The sequence below is a fragment of the Stigmatopora nigra genome, chromosome 2 (assembly GCF_051989575.1).
Source record: "Stigmatopora nigra isolate UIUO_SnigA chromosome 2, RoL_Snig_1.1, whole genome shotgun sequence".
Classification (NCBI taxonomy): domain Eukaryota; kingdom Metazoa; phylum Chordata; class Actinopteri; order Syngnathiformes; family Syngnathidae; genus Stigmatopora; species Stigmatopora nigra.
The window spans coordinates 18,261,070-18,282,500 of record NC_135509.1 but is presented as its reverse complement, the minus strand read 5'-3'; the positions used below and the strand labels follow the sequence as shown (position 1 = coordinate 18,282,500).

The window sequence follows — 21,431 nt, the reverse complement described above, 5'->3', positions numbered from 1 at the left end:
GTAGTAGGCCAGATGAATGGTGATTTAATCCCGAGGAAACAATAGTGTATTGTGATAACACAGCAAACCAACAGTAAATTGTTCTCAATATTTGAGCAATTTTATCATGGTAGACATATTTCCAGTAACGACAATTATAAAGGAACCACGAATAGGACTGTAAATCAGGCTGTATGAATTCTGATTATGTGAATGAGTACCTCAGGGGTATTGTGTGAGACAGTTTTTCTTTTGAAGGGAACTATACAATTTCAGTGGGCTCTGCCATTCTTTGTTACTTAATAACGTTTAAAAAAGGGATAATTTTTGCAATTTTTTTTAAACTGCTAAAGATGAAACTTTCAAAAACAAATATAAAGATATTTGTTTCTTTCTCAATGATGCAAGCATTTATGAATATTTGTATAATTTCTTCATCACACTCTTAATTGCATTTTGAGAACTGTTGCTTGGCAACACTGCAATATAGTGGACTCCCTTTTGGGACTTGATGAAATGAGTTTCCTGGAAAACAAACTTACTAGTCCCTCTCTGTAGCTTAATGTTTTTGTCGTCACAAATCTCCTCCTGCCCCAAAACAACAAACGGCAACAAAAAAAACATGTATTTGTATCTCCTTGTTCTTATATTCTGTATAATCTTGGAGGTATTGTTAATACAGATAATTTTCCCATTCTTCAGAAGGGCATTATGTAAATACCTCCCAATGGACTCACTCTCATGGCCATTCACTTCACATATTCTCTCCTATTGACCTACTGCTGACTTGGCTGCTGCATCTTATTGAGTTGTTCTCAGATGTTGACTCTTGGGATGAGGCACTACAGTACAATTAAAGGAGACAGCACTCCCTCTCTCTGACAGGAGCATTGTTAAGAAAAGATAATAAACTGACCTTCATCAAGAATTTTTTTATGGGGCGCCTAATCTTCCCAACAAGTGTCTTTACGATATCAATATGCAGCTTGATAACATCACTACCATTGGACCAATTTAGATGATCACTATTCCAAACCTTTGTCCGTACAGTCGAGTTTAGTTACTATGACAATTTCCCAATTTCATCACTGTAAAGTAAAACTTTGACCAAAAATGTATATTTTCTTCACTTAAGAATCTTTTTACTGATATTATCGGATATTAAAGCCAAATATTAACTTTAAAATTAGGATATAAAGTTGTAATCTATCTTCATATAATAAAAAGAAAGAGAAAATTAACGGAATAATGATATGCATGGCTATCAAAATGGGCCACAACTAACTCAAGTTGTTAGACAACCTAATGTCCAGGTCTTCTGTATTTTCTCGCACTGTATTGTAGGATTTATCTGGGTCCACCTAACCAGCTTTGTCGTATTTGACTTGTAGACTTGAAAAATTGGTGTTATGCTATCACGACTAACATTATTTAAACATCTTAAATTCCAATCAACTCCGGTTCCCTCCCACAAACCCCAAAATACATGGTAGGCTGGTTAAACACTCTAAATCAAGGGTCGAGGACCTTTTTGACAGAGAGAGCCATAAACAATTAATATTTTCAATTGTTATTCATTGAGAACCATACTAAGAATTTACTAGAAGTAAAAATACATGACAACTCACCTTTTTAGTCAGTACGCTGCCTTTAATGTAGAAAAAGTCCCTTAATTATTTTGACAAAATTGTTACCCTGATGCTAATCAATGGGATGCCTGCATGCAGAAATGTTTAATTAAAAACTGGAATATTAAAGCGACTAGACGTAGTGTCCAGATTTTAGCTCACAGTTTAGCGGAGAGCCAAAAGCACCCATCAAAAGAGCCCCGTGTGGCTCCCGAGCCATAGATTCCCTACCCCTGTTCTAAATTGTTCCGAGGTAACTGTATGAGTCTGAATGGTGGCCTGTCACCTTGTGCCCTGCGACTGGCTGGCCACTAATCCTTCGTGTCCCCCGCCTGGTGCCCGAAGTCAGCTATGATAGGCTTAAGAACCAGAAAGATAACTAGTATGGAAAATGAAAAAAAACATCCAATCATATTCATTGATTCATTTTACATACCACTTATCTTCTTGAAAGTTACGGGGTTGCTAGAGACAATCCCAGCTAACTTTGGCCAGTAGGCTGGCTATACTCTGAATTGTTTTTTAGCCAATGGCAGGACACAATTAGACAAACAACCATTTCAACAACGCCAACCCAAAAACAAAAACAATTCTAACACGATGATATTTAACTGGGCGGGCTTTTTCTTTTGATGTTGGCAGGGTCGCTGTGGCAATGATTGGATACGTTTCTGCAATATTGCAATATTTATTTTCCCCTACTAAAACTGATCTTGTATTGATGATGCTAGAGCAGGGGTGGACAAATCGGTCCTCGAGGGCCGCTGGGGGAGCAGAATTTTTTTGCAACCGATCCAGCAAAGGCACTTACTTTTATCAATGAGATTGATGCAGAAAAAAATAAGCACCTGACTGCAACACACTGATTGTACTTGTCAGACACCAGATTAAAAATGAAAACCTGCACCTACCGTGGACCTTTGTGGAATAGTTTGTCCACTCCCGAGGTTGAGGATGTGAATCTTTCATTGATGATGCACCAATAAATTGTCCAGGTATGAAGTGGCTCGACGTTTTTTGGGGACTGTTGAAACCACTTGGATGTAATTTCAAGATGGTTCTTAGTATTTGCACGGACTCTAGCAACAGTATTTTTGATTAGCTACAGTATCTTGTATAGTATATGCTTTTGTAATGACCGAATCGAAGAACGATTGCAGTATTCCAATGTCTTGTTTGGACAGGGACCCCTTCATGTTTTTGGGTAATAACAAGCAGATATTTTGATATACTTTGGACGGCTGATGAATTTCAGGTTTGAGTCAATAAGTACAAGCAAGGTGTCTTGAGTTATTTTTAGCTGTCAGTGACCCAAGGAAAGGATTAATTTAGTATTTCCTACACTCAGGTAATAAAAATTAATGGCACATCCATGCATTGATTTACTCAATAAGCATATTTAATAAGACCCACATAGAACTGCAATGCAGACTTGAATAAATTGCCAGGAGCAGTGAAATTCCTCATTTCAGCATCAGAATGAGCATGGTCTGCCAGCTAGGTAGCAATGCCATCTTGCACCCCCATGTTGCCCTGATTCATATCCATGAATACATAACAGCGGCCCACCTCACCCCACGGGCCAGATGTCCAATAACACTACATAAATCAAATTGTCTCCAGATATTTAATGATGACCGTGGTGTCTTCTTGTATACTGTTGCAATTCTCTTAATTACTCAAGCTACTGAATGCAATTAGATGTTCCAAACTGTGTTACACTGAAGACCTTAATTAAAAAATAAAAATAGACAGAAAATTGAGAATGATTTTAGCTATGAAAAAGTGATGACATATGTTGGTAAACTGAAGTGTATTTAAAAAATAACTGGAATGAGATTGGATTGATTTCATTATAGACAACGTTATTATGAAGAGATATATATATCAAAACTCTCTGGAAAAAGGCCTCATCTGTACCAAGTGAATACATACAGACAATTCTGTGTCAAGAATACACATTATGCTGTTCTTTTTAATTCATCGCAGCTGGAGCCCTGGTCAGAAAAGCACACAGTGTATGGGCTTGTATTGCCCTCATTTCACAGAACGTGTGCTGTTAATGTTCTACTCACTGTTCTAAATCTGAGAATGCAAGCATTCACAAGTGTTCGATACATACTAATCTATATATATATATATATATATATATATATATATATATATATATATATATATATATATATATATATATATATATATATATATATATATATATATATATATATATATATATATATATATATATATATATATATATATATATATATATATATATATATATATATATATATATATTAGTGTATAGAAATCTAAGTTAATTTAAGTTGAATTTAAAGTTTATGTTACGTTATGAGCGCATCCATCAAGTCTCTCTCTCTCTCTCTCTCTCATAATAAATGTTCCATTTTTTTTATTAAACATCATAGCCACTAGTTATTTGTTACTCTGTTAGTAGATGGTTAATTACAATCAATAAGAAATGTTTTTCCATTGTAATATCCTGTTTTCGTGTGTTTTTTCAGAGGGTGGGAACGAATTAACTTGTATATTGTTCATTTCTGTGGGAAACGTTGATTTGAGATACGAGTAAATGGACATACGAGCTCAGTCCCAGAACGGATTAAGCTCGTATCTCAACGTATGACTGTACTACCTATTCTGAGTGAGCTGGAGCCTAAATACTAAAAATATGGTAAAATCTGCCATAAAAGATAGCATTTCTGAAGCAGCCTATTAGTTTTGTGGCTATACCGTGCTTTCTTGACGGTAACATTGTATAAAAGAATCATTTTGTCGCCTATTGGATTGAGGTCCTAAGACTATACTGCAAGACACTGCGATGAGTCTGACACAGAATGACAAGTGAGACTATGAAAGAGCTACAGTATATGATAGAATATGACACTTTGTACATAATCATCGCTCAAGGTCTTCCTCTCTGAAAGTATATGTTGTCTCCATGCTATTAACTGTGTCTCTTATAGCTCGCTTCACACTTGAGTATTATGTTTACTGCACAACTTTATTTTCTCCCTGAAGTTATTAAGACTCGTAGCTTCTAATACAGTATTCACGGCCTATAAAATATGAATATAAAAATTGGTCTCTAATCACAGAAAATAAAATTATGTAATAATGATGTCTACAAAAAATTGTGAAAATAGCCTCGCGCTAGGAGTTACAGTGGTATCTCAATCATTTTCTTTTTTTTGCATTTATTTAATGAAGCACTTTATCCTGTTCTTTTGGAATATAAGAGGAAACCATCCGACCCAGAGAAAACCCACGCAGGCCCGGGTAGAACATTAACACCTCGGCTATGATTAATCGACTTATATTCTAAACCCAGGACCCCAGAACTAAACACTCATCCACCGAGCCTAAACTGGGATCTTGACTTAGTTGGTTTCAAATCTTGCTTCGTAACTTGGATTTTTCATTACTAGAGCTGTATTTTATAAAATAAATTCACTAATTGGTTCCATGGTACTCCAAAAAAGTACCTACGAATCTCTATCAAAGTGTGCCAATTTTGTATGAAAGATGAGAGAAAAAGATATGAAGCATGCAAAAAATATATATATTGATGCACGAACACATAAAGAGACATCTAAACAACTTTAAATAACAGAGCTGACGTCTTGATTTCATTTGCACCAGTAATTTTAAATAAAAGTCAAAGTTGCTTTAACCACACAGAACTCAACCATGACAATTTAAAAATAAGATAACAAATACAGGGGATTTCGTGACTTGGATCTTGTTTTTGTATATTAGAACAGTAATTTGCATATCAAAGGAAAATTAGAGGCATTTGTAGGTAGTGGTAGCCCACTTATTTTTCCACTCGTTGGGCATAAAATCCTAATTTGAATGGGCTCAATACTGTTAGAATATTAGGATTCTGGAGTGCATATGAAACATTTTTTTATTCCGGTCAGGTTTTTGATCCAATTAAATGTGTAAAACATTGGTGCCCCAATATGGATAATCACTATTCCAAGATCAAAACGCTCATATTCAAAATTTCATCTCATCTCATGTTCTGAACAACTTTATCCTCACTAGGGTCACATGGGGGTGCTGGAGCGTACCCCATGTGACTTCAGGGCAGAAGCGGCCAGCCAATCGCAGAGTACATGGAGACAGATAAACATGCACACTCACACCCACACCTAGGGGCTATTTAGAGTGTCCAATCAACCTACCATGCATGTCTGTGGAATGTGGGAGGAAACCAGAGTACCTGGAGAAACCCACACAGGCCCAAGGGACCGAGCTGGTTTTGAACCCAGGTCTCCCACTGTAAGGCCGACACGCTTACCCCTCAGCCGTCGGGTCACCCTGTTCAACATTTAAAGAAGAACATTTATAATTCCATATCAATGTGAAGCCGATTCCTCTAAACCCAAGATGGACTTCATTTAGTCTTCTCAGTCGTTTTAAATACTCATTTTGAGTCAAACCAGCTGTGGCGTTTCTTCACCAACTCTCTCCATTTTCTCCTGCTGCCACTCTACAAGATTTTGCACTTGAGCACTGCGTTGCCTGCAGCTTTTCCCCTCCCCACACCAATTACTGTTTCTGACATGGTACGATACTTTTTCTTTCCTAACTAAAAATGAATACATAAATAAACTTAATTGGGAATTCAGTGCTCTTCAATGTGCTTTTTTACACTACCAACCAACAAATGTTGAATATTACATAACAAGTGGTTAACATTTTTAAAACCTAGCTTTTTGCTCAACTAAATGTTGACTTTTTTAGTTGTAGTTTAAAAAATCAGTAGAGTTAATTAATTTTGCACGCAGTAGGTATTAAGGTTTCACGGTTTGAAATTGACCTTGGATTAACCTGTGTTTTAAAAACCTCCATGATTCATTCATGGCTTCTCAAAATGATGTCACCCCTACACACTATCAGTTGTCCTTATGAATAATTTACAGCACACCATTCGGTACAAAGCCTCATAGATACTAAACATTCATTTTTGGGCAATGAGTAGTACAAGGGGGCGGCCCGGTGGGGCGAGTGGTTAGCGCATCGGCCTCACAGCTCTGAGGTCCTGGATTCAAATCCAGGTCACGTCCATCTGTGTGGAGTTTGCGTGTTCTCCCGGGCCTGCATGGGTTTCTTCCAGGTACTCCGGTTTCCTTCCACATTCCAAAAACATGGATGGCTGATTGGACACTCTAAATTGCCCCTAGGTATAGGTGTGAGTGTGCATGGTTGTCCGTCTCCTTGTTCCTTGCGATCGGCTGGCCACCGATTCAGGGTGTCTCTTGCCTCTGGCCCGGAGACAGCTGGAATTGGCTCCACCAACCACTGCGACCCTCATGAGGATAAATCGGTTCAGAAAATGAGATGAGATGAGAGCAGTACAAAAAAACAATGTTTTCTTTTTTTTAAACAAGAATTTTACAAGATTTTTAGAAGTTGTTCACCATCCACAAATAGTTCATTCATTCTCAAAGCCGGTTATCCTCACAAGAGTTGCTGGGCTGCTGAAGTTTATCGCAGCCAACTTTGGGCAGCAGGCCGGGGACACCCCAAATTGGTGGCCAGCCAATCGGAAGGGCACAAGGAGACAAACAACCATTCACGCTCACACTCATACCTAGTGGCAATTTAGAGTGTCCAATCGGCCTACCATGGATGTCTTTGGAATGTGGGAGGAAACCGGAGTACCTGGAGTAAACCTACACATGCAACATGCAAACACCACACAGGCGCTAACCACTCACCCACCGAACCACCCAGATCTGACCTTGTATGTGACTGATTTGAACAGCACGGAACTTTCTCCAGTTCAGTCATGTTAGCCAGTTCAATCATAATGTAAAGAGCCTTTATTGTAACTTTGTAACTAAATAAATAAATTAATACAGGACTGAATAAAAGAAATACATTAAAATAAAGAATGAATGCTAAAAGAATATAGCGCCGCACACAATACCAACATTTAATAAACTTACACAAAATAATTTTCCCCTCTTAATCATTAAATTCAATTTCATAGATTAAATTTATTATAGGCAGTTGCAACAGAGACACATTCTTACATATGCAATTATGTTTCCTAATTTAGTGTGAGCTGGGTTTTACTATGATTTAAATTCATTGCCAGAAAAGCGTTCATTGAGGCTGAAATGGTTTTTTTTTTCTATCTCCAGATGTATCAGTGAGCCTCTTGTCTCTGCTAGTGACTACCTGTGGTCTGGCTTTGTTCAGTGTCTCCCTATTTGTATCATGGAAGCTGTGTTGGGTTCCTCTAAGTGGCCGATTTCTCCCAGATGTCCTCAAGGGAGCACATTTTTTGGGAGGGGACCAACAGCCTGTCCTAACAGAGGTAAGATGAAACATTTTTTATTTTGATGTATAGAACACACACAAAAAGAAAAAAAAGCTATTAAGACTTTGATCATCAAAAGTAAAGAGTAACACTATTGAGTACAAAATACAGCATAGACATGAGACTAAAAAATCTCTGGAGTTACGTCTTGACATTTTCCATTTTAAAACATATATTACTACACTAGAGATAACAATTGAAACGTTAATTCTAAAATCCTTAACAAATGTAAAAAGAAGTTGTGTTGCAGAAAGTCATTGAAAAAACACTTAATGACTGATATTTTTCGTAAAAGGAGGTTTTATTTTAATATATCTCTATTAATTATACTATATTCAAACATCTTTACCCACAGGTCGATGGGGATGATAGAGAGTATAGTGAGGATGGCTTTATGAAGGAGCCTTCAGGTCATCCCATGGCTGTGTCTGTCCCAGAGTCAGGTCTGAAGATCAGTCACACCTCACCTGACATCCCTCTGGAGACACAGGCCAAAGTGGACCACATCCAAGCTCACACCTTGGCCAGGGATAGAGTGCAAAGACAAATCACTGAACCCACATCATCAGTACGGTCAGTGCACCTTAATTCTGTTGCAAAACTGAAAACGTTATTATAAAGAGAAGCAAATGAATTTGAAATCTGAAAACCACAGGTGTATAGGAGAAACTTTTAAATGATATCTAATTGGATATAATTATTTCATCATGTTACGTATACTATTACTGTCTATTATTACAGTCATTTTATGAACTTACACTTGCCATTCAGCTAACTATCCAAATTATAGGTATTTTTTCGATATCTCAAATGTTATCTTCTCAATCAGAATACAGTGGTACCTCTACTTCCAAAATTAATTAGTTCCAGAAGTGGTTTTGGAACTTGGATTTTTCACAAATCGAGGGGTATTTTACATTGTATTCCCCTTTTTCATCCCACAATCTTTAGTACTAGCCATAAATGCTTTAAAAATCATAAACATATACCATTTTTTTATGAAATACGTATCCAAACATATACATGCAAATAAAGAGAGATATAAAAAACCATTCATTTTGGAAAACAAGGAACATAACACGGCTACAGTCCACTGTAGGCGATGCCAACAACACCCAGCCAACAAAGCCAAAATCAATACATTCAGCTCTTCCGCACGTCTCCCTCTGTCTCTTTCTTGTCCCTCACATGGTGGGTTCAAGAACAGCAATTCAATTACTACTTCAACATTACTCCATCCGATACAATATATATACATATGCGTAACCAGACAACTTAAAATTATGTTATGCACACTCAGAAAAACTCAGTGATAAACGCGGCTTGAAGGCACACAAATAAGGAACTCACTACCGGCCGGACCTGATCAGCTATTGTCCTGGGGAAACAAAAGAAACATTCCCTGACAAGGGGGTTTTGGTCATAACCTCATGCTCGGGTGCAAGCTACTCCGACCTGGTTGGTGCTGTCGTCTGCCCAAACGTTTTAGGGTCGGAATGGCTTTTCTTCCGCCATTCGTTTCTTTCAACATTTACAGCTTTTCGTAAACTGAATATTTTGTATGTACAAGAATTTGTCAGTAGAGGTACCACTGTACTTTCTTAACTCCTTTAACTCTCTTGTTTTGTATGTCCTCCATACTCTCCAACACAATTTGTTTTAAGGATAAAACCTTGAAAATAAATGTTTAAAGACAGATATTTTGCAATCCATCCAAGTTATATAACTGCATCTCATATGTTAATGTTGGTAAAACATTTAATTTTTGTTTCAGTCAAATCAGAAAGTGAAACTCCTGCAGCACATTATATCAAAGAAATTTATAGTACGTTTAAATATTTCAACTGTGATAGGCTGGCCATCAATTCAGGGTGTCCCCTGCCTCTGGCCCGAAGTCAGCTGGGATAGGCTTCAGCACCCCTCACAACCCTAGTTAGGATGAAGCGGTCTAGAAAATGAGATGAGAAATATTTCAATTCTCAGATTCTGATGAAAACCACAAATTGAATAGGTAATAAACCAGGGGTAGGGAACCTATGACTCGGGAAGCCATATGTGGCTCTTTCCGTGGGTGCATATGGCTCTCCTCTAACCTGTGAGGTAAAATATGGAAATCACTGGGGAGAGAGCTGAGTCCCGAAGACACTAATAAGAGCATCACTGTGGCGTTGACACTACTTCTACCACCATTTAAAAAAAATCACACATTATCATGTATTTTTACTTTTCAATTCTAAGAATGGCTCTCAAGAAATTATTTGTTTATGGCTCTCTCTGTCAAAGAGGTTCCCGACTCCTGCAATAAACCTTCATAAGACGGGCTCTGGTGTGTCATCTGCAAAGTCTGGGTAGTTTCTTCGTATTGAAAACTGCCTATTAATTTTCTATGGTGTTGACGTCTGGGGAGTTTGCTGTTTGTCGCTTATGCCTTGTAAGGTCAAGTCCTGCAAGAAAATACTAAAGGCATGAACTCCTTACAATTTCTCAGCATATATACACACAAAGATCTACAGTTCCTAAGTAAAAGGCAGAGGTTTCTTAGCCTGTGAACCCTAACCCTAACCCTAACTCCTCACCAGAAGTGTACAAGATACAAGGCAAGACAGTATAGTCTCCTATGGTTTGGGCTGGATTTAAAAATAATGTGAGGCTAACAACCAGAGACTAAATCTGAAGAAGCACAGATCCAACAAACGGAAAGATACATTGTCAACTGTCATCGATTTGTAGTTCTCAAACATTGCCGGTTATAGTCAATTTTGTAGTTCTTAAATTGTGCCGGTTGTAGTCAAGTTGTAGCTCTTAAACATTGCGGGTTGTGTTCAATTTGTAGTTCTTAAATATTGCCGGTTGTGCTTAATTTGTAGTTCTCAAAAATGTCCTGCTGGTCATAGTCAATTTGTTGTTCTCAAACATTGTAGTGAATTTGGAGCTATCAAATATTGCCGGTTGTAGTCAAGTTATATTTCTCAAACATTGCCGTTCGTATTCAATTCCTAGTTCTGTAACATTATCAGTTGTAGTCAATTTGTAGTACTCAAACATTGCCGTTTGTATTCAATTCCTAGTTCTGAAACATTATCAGTTGCAGTCAATTTGTAGTACTCAAATATTGCCGATTTTAGTCAACCTTTATTTCTCAAACATTGCTGGTCTTACTCAACTTGTAGTTCTCAAACAATCATGGCATGTAATCACAATAACTGCTACTTTTGTGTGAAGATTAAATGATGTATCGCCATGCACAGTGCTTGTTTCAGTCAGTTGAAAAGATTTGTGGAGATACTCTGTCTGACAGGAAGTCAGAGCAATTGTGCAGTTGTTTTGATTTTCTCTCACATTTGGAGCAAGGCTGCGTTGTATAACCGATTAACCTGGCACACCAGCTTGATTGTTCCATATATTTCATATATATATTGCTCATCAATCTGGGCAAGATCTAATTGAGACCTTTTGAATGCGAATAACCTTTATGGCCGGTAATATTACATTACCTCTTCTCATAGCACTCATGAAAACATAATTTCATGTCAAAATGCTTTTAACCCTCTGTGACCAGTTGTCCACATGAGTGGATATCACATTTTTGATTGTCAAAGACTACAAGGTTAAATTTTAGATTACAAGGAACTGGCGAGCACTTATGATGTAGACATACTTTTTCTCAGAAACTACATCTTGTAAAATGATAATTATTTGTTTTTACGCTCATCAGTTCCCAATTAGTCTAAATATCAAAGGGAAAATAAAATTCATGCTTCGCAAGAGTTTGGGTCTTAGATGGTTAAACAAGCTTTCTACTTACTTCTTTCTAAGTACCTCTCATATTTCAACGTTGTATAAGTCAACAGGGCCTACTTTCACCCTAACCCTAACCCTAAGCCACAGCACCTGCAATGCTCACAGTCTTTATCAAACTTTCTGCCGTTCAAAAAGCTTAATGCTTGCTCATAGAAGACATTCATCTAAAAATTTGAAGGTTTCAACCCTCATCTTGAATAAACCTACACATTTTGACCACAATGGGTATCCAAACCCTTCCAGCGAACTGTAAAGTTCTATGGGGGGGCCTAAACAATTCTATGTCAACAGCTGAGTACATTTGCCAAGTAACTCTCCATTATCTGGTAGTCTTGATCTACTAATCCATAGCCGCTTGCAATGCACCAAGTTCTGAGTGTTACTGACATACGTCTCTAGGTGAATTCAAACCACCAGCCTCTCGGTTAACAGCCGAGCGCGCCGACCGATTGCGCCACAGAGACAGTAATTTCCACAAATTGTGTCCATCTGAATAACCAAACAACTGGCTCTGTGGACCATAAAAATTGAATACAATTCCTGTCTTAAAAAAATATTCTGCTGAAATATAGGATCATGAAATAGACAGAAAAAAATGAGTTGTTGAAAGTCAGTGGTACCAAATTACCATTCATATCTCGTGATTTCAGAGGAAAGTTAGGGTTCAACCCTGAATAAGTGTATTTAAAACCTTTAGCTCACAGTCAACTGTTCTCGAGGGTATTTGACAATGCTCTCTGACCTGACCAAAGCAATCCATTGTCAACAGCTGGATACTTTGGCTAAGTAACTCTCATTTTCAACGTCATATAAGTCAACAGGAACTACTTTAATTGGATCTAGACGAGAGGCATGTCTTTTTTCAACATACTAGTTGTTTCAGAATGCAGCATGAAAGAATGGTAAGGTGCTGCTGGGAGTCGAACCCAGGATCTCCTGTTTACTAGACTGGCACTTTGACCAGCTAAGCCACAGCACCTGCAATGCTCACAGTCTTTATCAAACTTTCTGCCGTTCAAAAAGCTTAATGCTTGCTCATAGAAGACATTCTTCTAAAAATTTGAAGGTTTCAACCCTCATCTTGAATAAACCTACACATTTTGACCACAATGGGTATCCAAACCCTTCTAGTGAACTGTAGAGTTCTATGGGGGGGCCTAAACAATTCTATGTCAACAGCTGAGTACATTTGCCAAGTAACTCTCCATTATGTGGTAGTCTTGATCTACTAATCCATAGCCGCTCGCAATGCACCAAGTTCTGAGTGTTACTGACATACGTCTCTAGGTGGATTCGAACCACCAGCCTCTCGGTTAACAGCCGAGCGCGCTGACCGATTGCGCCACAGAGACAGTGATTTCCACAAATTGTGTCCATCTGAATAACCAAACAACTGGCTCTGTGGACCATAAAAATTGGATACAATTCCTGTCTTAAAAAATATTCTGCTGAAATATCGGATCCTGAAAGAGACAGAAAAAAAATGAGTTGTTGAAAGTCAGTGCTACCAAATTACCATTCATATCTCATGTGATTTCAGAGGAAAGTTAGGGTTCAACCCTGTATACGTGTATTTAAAATCTTTAGCTCAGAGTCAATTGTAGAGTTCTCTACGGAAATTGACATTGCTCTCTGGGATGATCGAATCAATCCATTGTCAACACCTGGATACTTTGGCTTAGTAACTCTCATTTTCAACCTCATATAAGGCAACAGGAACTACTTTCATTAGATCTAGACGAAAAGAATGTCTTTTTCCAACATACTAGTTGTTTCAGAATGCAGCATTAAAGTATGATCAGGTACTGCTGGGAGTCGAACCCAGGATCTCCTGTTAACAAGACAGGCACTTTGACCAGCTAAGCCACAGCACCTGCAATACTTGCAGTCTTTATCAAACTTTCTGCCGTTCAATAAGCTTAATGATTGCTCATAGAAGACATACTTGAAATAATTTGAAAGTTTCAAACCTCATCTTGAACAACCCTACACATTTTAAACACAATGGGTATCCAAACCCTTCTAGTGAACTGTAGAGTTCTATGGGGGGGCCCCAAATAATCCCATGTGAACAGCTGGGCACTTTTGCCAAGTTCCTCTCCATTATCTGGTAGTCTTGATCTACTAATCCATAGCTGCTTGCAATGCTCCAAGTTCTGTGTGTTACCGACATACGTCTCTAGGTGGATTCGAACCACCAGCCTCCCGGTTAACAGCCGAGCGCGCTGACCAATTGCGCCATAGAGACAGTGATTTCCACAAATTGTGTCCATCTGAATAACGAAACAACTGGCTCAGTGGGCCATAAAAATTGAATACAATTCCTGTCTTAAAAAAATATTCTGCTCAAATATCGGATCCTGAAATAGACAGAAAAAAATATGAGTTGTTGAAAGTCAGTGGTGCCAAATTACCATTCATATCTCGTGATTTCAGAGGAAAGTTAGGGTTCAACCCTGAATAAGTGTATTTAAAACCTTTAGCTCACAGTCAACTGTTCTCGAGGGTAATTGACAATGCTCTCTGAGCTGACCAAAGCAATCCATTGTCAACAGCTGGATACTTTGGCTAAGTAACTCTCATTTTCAACCTCATATAAGTCAACAGGAACTACTTTAATTAGATCTAGACGAGAGGAACGTCGTTTTTCAACATACTAGTTATTTCAGAATGCAGCATGAAAGAATGATAAGGTGCTGCTGGGAGTTGAACCCAGGATCTCCTGTTTACTAGACAGGCACTTTGACCAGCTAAGCCACAGCACCTGCAATACTTGCAGTCTTTATCAAACTTTCTGCCGTTCAAAAAGCTTAATGCTTGCTCATAGAAGACATTCATCAAAAAATTTGAAGGTTTCAACCCTCATCTTGAATAAACCTACACATTTTAAACACAATGGGTATCCAAACCCTTCTATTGAACTGTAGAGTTCTATGGGGGGCCCAAACAAACCCATGTGAACAGGTGTGTACTTTTGCCAAGTAATTCTCCATTATCTGGTAGTCTTGATCTACTAATCCATAGCCGCTTGCAATGCACCAACTTCTAAATGTTTCCAACTAACACGTCTCTGGGTGGATTGGAACCACCATCCTCCCAGTTATCAGCCGAGCGCGCTGACCGATTACGCCACAGAGACAGTGATTTCCACAAATTGTGTCCATCTGAATAACCAAACAACTGGCTTAGTGGACCATAAAAATTGAATACAATTCCTGTCTTAAAAAAATATTCTGCTGAAATATAGGATCATGAAATAGACAGAAAAAAATGAGTTGTTGAAAGTCAGTGGTACCAAATTACCATTCATATCTCGTGATTTCAGAGGAAAGATAGGGTTCAACCCTGAATAAGTGTATTTAAAACCTTTAGCTCACAGTCAACTGTTCTCGAGGGTATTTGACAATGCTCTCTGAGCTGACCAAAGCAATCCATTGTCAACAGCTGGATACTTTGGCTAAGTAACTCTCATTTTCAACCTCATATAAGTCAACAGGAACTACTTTAATTAGATCTAGATGAGAGGAACGTCTTTCTTCAACATACTAGTTATTTCAGAATGCAGCATGAAAGAATGATAAGGTGCTGCTGGGAGTTGAACCCAGGATCTCCTGTTTACTAGACAGGCAGTTTGACCAGCTAAGCCACAGCACCTGCAATACTCGCAGTCTTTATCAAACTTTCTGCCGTTCAAAAAGCTTAATGCTTGCTCATAGAAGACATTCATTAAAAAATTTGAAGGTTTCAACCCTCATCTTGAATAAACCTACACATTTTAAACACAATGGGTATCCAAACCCTTCTATTGAACTGTAGAGTTCTATGGGGGGCCCAAACAATCCCATGTGAACAGGTGAGTACTTTTGCCAAGTAACTCTCCATTATCTGGTAGTCTTGATCTACTAATCCATAGCCGCTTGCAATGCACCAAGTTCTGAGGGTTACTGACATACGTCTCTAGGTGAATTCGAACCACCAGCCTCCCGGTTAACAGCCGAGCACGCTAACCGATTGCGCCACAGAGACAGTGATCTCCACAAATTGTGTCCATCTGAATAACTAAACAACTGGCTCAGTGGACCATAAAAATTGAATACAATTCCTGTCTTAAAAAAATATTCTGCTGAAATATCGGATCCTGAAAGAGACAGAAAAAAAATGAGTTATTGAAAGTCAGTGCTACCAAATTACCATTCATATCTCATGTGATTTTAGAGGAAAGTTAGGGTTCAACCCTGTATACGTGTATTTAAAATCTTTAGCTCAGAGTCAATTGTAGAGTTCTCTACGGAAATTGACATTGCTCTCTGGGATGATCGAATCAATCCATTGTCAACAGCTGGATAGTTTGGCTTAGTAACTCTCATTTTCAACCTCATATAAGTCAACAGGAACTACTTTCATTAGATCTAGACGAAAAGAATGTCTTTTTCCAACATACTAGTTGTTTCAGAATGCAGCATTAAAGTATGATCAGGTACTGCTGGGAGTCGAACCCAGGATCTCCTGTTTTCAAGACAGGCACTTTGACCAGCTAAGCCACAGCACCTGCAATACTTGCAGTCTTTATCAAACTTTCTGCCATTCAATACGCTTAATGATTGCTCACAGAAGACATTCTTGAAATAATTAGAAAGTTTCAACCCTCATCTTGATCAACCCTACACATTTTAAACACAATGGGTATCCAAACCCTTCTAGTGAACTGTAGAGTTCTATGGGGGGGGGCCCAAACAATCCCATGAGAACAGCTGGGCACTTTTGCCAAGTTCCTCTCCATTATCTGGTAGTCTTGATCTACTAATCCATAGCTGCTTGCAATGCACCAAGTTCTGTGTGTTACTGACATACGTCTCTAGGTGGATTCGAACCACCAGCCTCCCGGTTTACAGCCGAGCGCGCTGACCAATTGCGCCATAGAGACAGTGATTTCCACAAATTGTGTCCATCTGAATAACCAAACAACTGACTCAGTGGGCCATAAAAATTGAATACAATTCCTGTCTTAAAAAAATATTCTGCTCAAATATCGGATCCTGAAATAGACAGAAAAAAATATGAGTTGTTGAAAGTCAGTGGTGCCAAATTACCATTCATATCTCGTGATTTCAGAGGAAAGTTAGGGTTCAACCCTGAATAAGTGTATTTAAAACCTTTAGCTCACAGTCAACTGTTCTGGAGGGTAATTGACAATGCTCTCTGAGCTGACCAAAGCAATCCATTGTCAACAGATGGATACTTTGGCTAAGTAACTCTCATTTTCAACCTCATCTAAGTCAACAGGAACTACTTTAATTAGATCTGGACGAGAGGAACGTCTTTTTTCAACATACTAGTTATTTCAGAATGCAGCATGAAAGAATGATAAGGTGCTGCTGGGAGTTGAACCCAGGATCTCCTGTTTACTAGACAGGCACTTTGACCAGCTAAGCCACAGCACCTGCAATGCTCACAGTCTTTATCAAACTTTCTGCCGTTCAAAAAGCTTAATGCTTGCTCATAGAAGACATTCATCAAAAAATTTGAAGGTTTCAACCCTCATCTTGAATAAACCAACACATTTTGACCACAATGGGTATCCAAACTCTTCTAGTGAACTGTAGAGTTCTATGGGGGGCCCAAACAATCCTATGTCAACAGCTGACTACGTTTGCCAAGTAACTCTCCATTATCTGGTAGTCTAGATCTACTAATCCATAGCCGCTCGCAATGCACCAAGTTCTGAGTGTTACAGACATTCGTCTCTCGGTGGATTTGAACCACCAGCCTCCCGGTTAACAGCCGAGCGCGCTGACCAATTGCACCATAGAGACAGTGATTTCCACAAATTGTGTCCATTTGATTAACCAAACAACTGGCTCAGACAGAAAAAAAAATAGTTGTTGAAAGTCAGTGGTGCCAAATTACCATTCATATCTCGTGATTTCAGAGGAAAGTTAGGGTTTAACCCTGAATAAGTGTATTTAAAACCTTTAGCTCACAGTCAACTGTTCTCGAGGGTAATTGACAATGCTCTCTGAGCTGACCAAAGCAATCCATTGTCAACAGCTGGATACTTTGGCTAAGTAACTCTCATTTTCAACAGGAACTACTCTCATTAGATCTAGACTAGAGGAATGTCTTTTTTCAACATACTAGTTGTTTCAGAATGCAGCATTAAAGAAAGCTCAAGTACTGCTGGGAGTCGAACGCAGGATCTCCTGTTTACAAGACAGGCACTTTGACCAGCTAAGCCACAGCACCTGCAATGCTCACAGTCTTTATCAAACTTTCTGCCGTTCAAAAAGCTTAATATTTGAAGGTTTCAACCCTCATCTTGAATAAACCTACACATTTTGACCACAATGAGTATCCAAACCCTTCTAGTGAACTGTAGAGTTCTATGGGGGGGGGGGGGGGGGGGGGGCCGGTTTCACCCAGAAACGTATGTCAGCAACATGGATTGTTTCGTTCATCCCAGACTGTGAGCTAAAGGTTTTAAATACACTTATACCGGGTTGAACCCTAACTTCAATTGTAGAGTTCTCTTCGGAAATTGACATTGCTCTCTGGGATGAACGAAACAACTGATTGTCAACAGCTGGATACTTTGGCTAAGTAACACTCATTTTCCAACCTCATATAAGTCAACAGGAACTACTTTCATTAAGATCTAGACTAGAGGAATGTCTTTTTTCAACATACTAGTTGTTTCAGAATGCAGCATGAAAGAATGATAAGGTGCTGCTGGGAGTCGAACCCAGGATCTCCTGTTTACTAGACAGGCACTTTGACCAGCTAAGCCACAGCACCTACTACACCAGTGGTCTTTATCAAACTTTCTTCCGTTCGAAAAACTTAAGGCTTGATCACGCAAGACATTCTTCAAATAATTTGAAGGTTTCAACCTTCATCTTGAATAAACCTAACAATTTTCAAAATGATGGGTATCCAAATCCTTCTATTGCTAAAGGAAAATTAAGAACAAAAAGATTAAATCACACAACAAAATTCTCTGAAGAAACACAATTCCAAGTGTGTTTAAAACTTCCATCTCACAGTCAACTGTAGAGTTCTCTCGGGCAACTGACCACACTCTGTGGGGGGACCCAAACAATCCTATTCCTAGATTTTTTAGGTCAATTGAGTCTTCCCTCTCAGTGGACTCAAACAACTAGGCATTGATAACAGCTGGGTACTTTGGACAAGTTACTCTCTATTTTAGATGGTTTCAAACAATCAGCCTATTTAATATACCATCTGGGAGTGCTGTTAGATCCTTGGAAACCACAGTCTCTCATGAAGAACTTAGTATTCCATTTAAATACATATACTTACATATATCTCTGGGTGGAATAGAACCACCAACCTCACGGTTTACAGCTGAGCACCCTGCCCGATTTCACTATAGACACTATTTGCTATGAAATGTGTCCATCTCAAATAATAACCAACCAACTAGCTCAATGGAACATAAACATTAAATTAAACGACTTTGTCTTAAAATAAATATCTGCTGAAAAATCATGTCCCGAAATAGATAGAAAAACATGTCAGAGTTTCGTCGTCAGTGGTAAAAAAAATTGCATTTACATGTCTTGTGTTGTCTGACGAAAGTTAGGGTTCAATCCTGTATACCTCAACTGGAACCACTCTCATTGAGGGATAGAAAACATCTCCTTTCAATGTACAGGTCATTTCAGAATGCAGCATGAAAGGACAATCAGGTACTGCTGGGAGCCTAACCAAGGATCTCCTGTTTTTCGAGACAGGCACTTTGACCAGCTAACCACCACAACACCTCCAATATCTGATGTCATTATCAAACTTCCGTTCATCAAACTTAATTAAAGCTTGTCAATACAAAATACAAGACTTTCTTCAAATAATTAAAACTACCAATTTTAAAGGCTCAGCGAGCCATTGCCAGTCATTTGAGTTACAACATGATTAAGGTGTCACATCATGACATAATATTGAACTTTTCCACAAATTCTTATTTTTGCAAGCCTTTCATGCGCTCATTACTTCTAACCTAGCGGTGACCGAACAATTCCACAATGGAAATGAGTGCAGTTTTTTGTTCACAGAAATTTTAACCAACAAAGTTTCTTCTGAAACCAGCAGCACCTGGCAGCAAACAAATGATTACACTTTTAAGACACCAGACTCGTCACAATTACGAAAACCTGCACCCACTGTTGCTCTTTAGGACCGGTTTGGACAACCCATGTTCTAAATTGCAAGTAACAAAAGCTTCAAAATGTTAAATCTGTGTAATGTTGAATACAATGTGTTTCACTTTCTGAAATGACTGAGAACTTTTTTCTTTTATTATTCAAGATATTTTAATTATATCTTTTTTTGTTTTATTTCATTTTAATTATGAGTTGCATTAATGAAAGTAACAGTTGTTCAACAAAACAAAATATCAACTTTGATGATTGATGAACAGAACATAATAGTTTTAATGTTATCCAACTCCACAGCCACAACTCCATTCGTCGTCAGATGAATTTATCCAATCCAGACTTCAACCCTACTCAGTTCCAGCGCCAGGATAGTCTGACTGGATTAGGTCGGATAAAACCAGAGCTTTACAAACAGCGCTCTGTGGACACTGATGATGGACGTAGAACAGACAACTGTGGGCGTCTCCATTTCATCCTTAAATTTGACTTTGATCTGGAACAGTTAATTGTTAAGATTCATAGGGCTCAAGACCTTCCTGCCAAGGACTTCTCTGGGACATCCGATCCTTATGTAAAGATCTACCTGCTGCCTGACCGTAAAAACAAGCACCAGACAAAGGTGCACCGCAAGACTCTCAACCCAATATTTGATGAGGTGTTCCTCTTTCCTGTGGCGTACACCGAGTTGTCAAATCGAAAGCTGCACTTTAGTGTCTATGACTTTGACAGGTTCACTCGCCATGATGTGATTGGTCAAGTGGTGGTTGACAACTTCCTGGATCTTGCAGACTTTCCACGGGAAACTAAATTGTGCCGGGACATCCAATATGTTACTTCGGTAAGATATTAATATATATTATCATAGAGTTCATCTTTCTCGTAAATTTCTGATTATATTATTGCTTTAATGTCTTCAAACTGTTTGTTCTGTATTATCAGCTGCAGCCATTTTCCTGACCAATGCATTTGAAAATGATTTAGGGCAGAGCTAACCAATTTGGTCGGAAAGCCTCTGAGAGAAACCATCTGCTGATTTTTTTTTAAAAAAAAGTGCAGGAGGCTGTCCACAGAGAAAAGGGGCAAGAGATCTATCATTGGACATGTCAGATTTACCCTCCAAATAGAACTCATCTGTAGTTTCAAGAGACAGAAACACTGAAATATACTCACAGAAAGTTAATGTTTAATGAAAGCTGTATGAATCCTTACGGGTGGTGACCCAGATATATCCAAACACAACGATAAAACGGTGTGACAGAAATACACATATTATATTAATGTATTGAATTATTCATTTGACAGTATCTACGTATAGTATTGGCACACTACCAGACAAAGTGAGGAGGAACGATCACCTGCCAAAGAAGCTCTGCTGTGGTTGCTACTACTTAAATATATAATTATTGAAGAGAATGCCATTTGAAAATGTGCTCCAAACCATAAAACAACTACGTATCACATCAAAACAAAAATAAATCTTTATTTGACTTGTAG

At 38.5% G+C, this 21,431-nt stretch overlaps 1 protein-coding gene and 12 non-coding genes across 13 annotated transcripts in view; 1 reads left to right on the top strand and 12 right to left on the bottom strand.

Moving 5' to 3' along the window:
• The window catches only part of syt9b (synaptotagmin IXb), a 35,455-nt gene that overhangs the window by 4,699 nt on the left and 9,325 nt on the right, over positions 1–21,431 (top strand). Inside the window, exons 2-4 of the mRNA XM_077710926.1 lie at positions 7,787–7,962; positions 8,321–8,538; positions 20,235–20,775. Coding sequence (XP_077567052.1) covers positions 7,787–7,962; positions 8,321–8,538; positions 20,235–20,775 — 935 coding nt within the window. The remainder of the gene's footprint in view (positions 1–7,786; positions 7,963–8,320; positions 8,539–20,234; positions 20,776–21,431) is intronic.
• Positions 12,672–12,745, bottom strand: trnat-agu (transfer RNA threonine (anticodon AGU)). Its single transcript has one exon. It is a non-coding gene; the product is annotated as a tRNA-Thr (tRNA).
• On the bottom strand, positions 13,045–13,118 carry trnan-guu (transfer RNA asparagine (anticodon GUU)). The gene has a single exon. It is a non-coding gene; the product is annotated as a tRNA-Asn (tRNA).
• Positions 13,567–13,640, bottom strand: trnat-ugu (transfer RNA threonine (anticodon UGU)). The gene has a single exon. It is a non-coding gene; the product is annotated as a tRNA-Thr (tRNA).
• On the bottom strand, positions 13,941–14,014 carry trnan-guu (transfer RNA asparagine (anticodon GUU)). The gene has a single exon. It is a non-coding gene; the product is annotated as a tRNA-Asn (tRNA).
• trnat-agu (transfer RNA threonine (anticodon AGU)) lies at positions 14,458–14,531 on the bottom strand. Its single transcript has one exon. It is a non-coding gene; the product is annotated as a tRNA-Thr (tRNA).
• trnai-gau (transfer RNA isoleucine (anticodon GAU)) lies at positions 14,832–14,905 on the bottom strand. Its single transcript has one exon. It is a non-coding gene; the product is annotated as a tRNA-Ile (tRNA).
• On the bottom strand, positions 15,347–15,420 carry trnat-agu (transfer RNA threonine (anticodon AGU)). Its single transcript has one exon. It is a non-coding gene; the product is annotated as a tRNA-Thr (tRNA).
• trnas-uga (transfer RNA serine (anticodon UGA)) lies at positions 16,242–16,315 on the bottom strand. Its single transcript has one exon. It is a non-coding gene; the product is annotated as a tRNA-Ser (tRNA).
• Positions 16,617–16,690, bottom strand: trnay-gua (transfer RNA tyrosine (anticodon GUA)). The gene has a single exon. It is a non-coding gene; the product is annotated as a tRNA-Tyr (tRNA).
• trnat-agu (transfer RNA threonine (anticodon AGU)) lies at positions 17,134–17,207 on the bottom strand. Its single transcript has one exon. It is a non-coding gene; the product is annotated as a tRNA-Thr (tRNA).
• On the bottom strand, positions 17,936–18,009 carry trnat-ugu (transfer RNA threonine (anticodon UGU)). The gene has a single exon. It is a non-coding gene; the product is annotated as a tRNA-Thr (tRNA).
• On the bottom strand, positions 18,485–18,558 carry trnat-agu (transfer RNA threonine (anticodon AGU)). The gene has a single exon. It is a non-coding gene; the product is annotated as a tRNA-Thr (tRNA).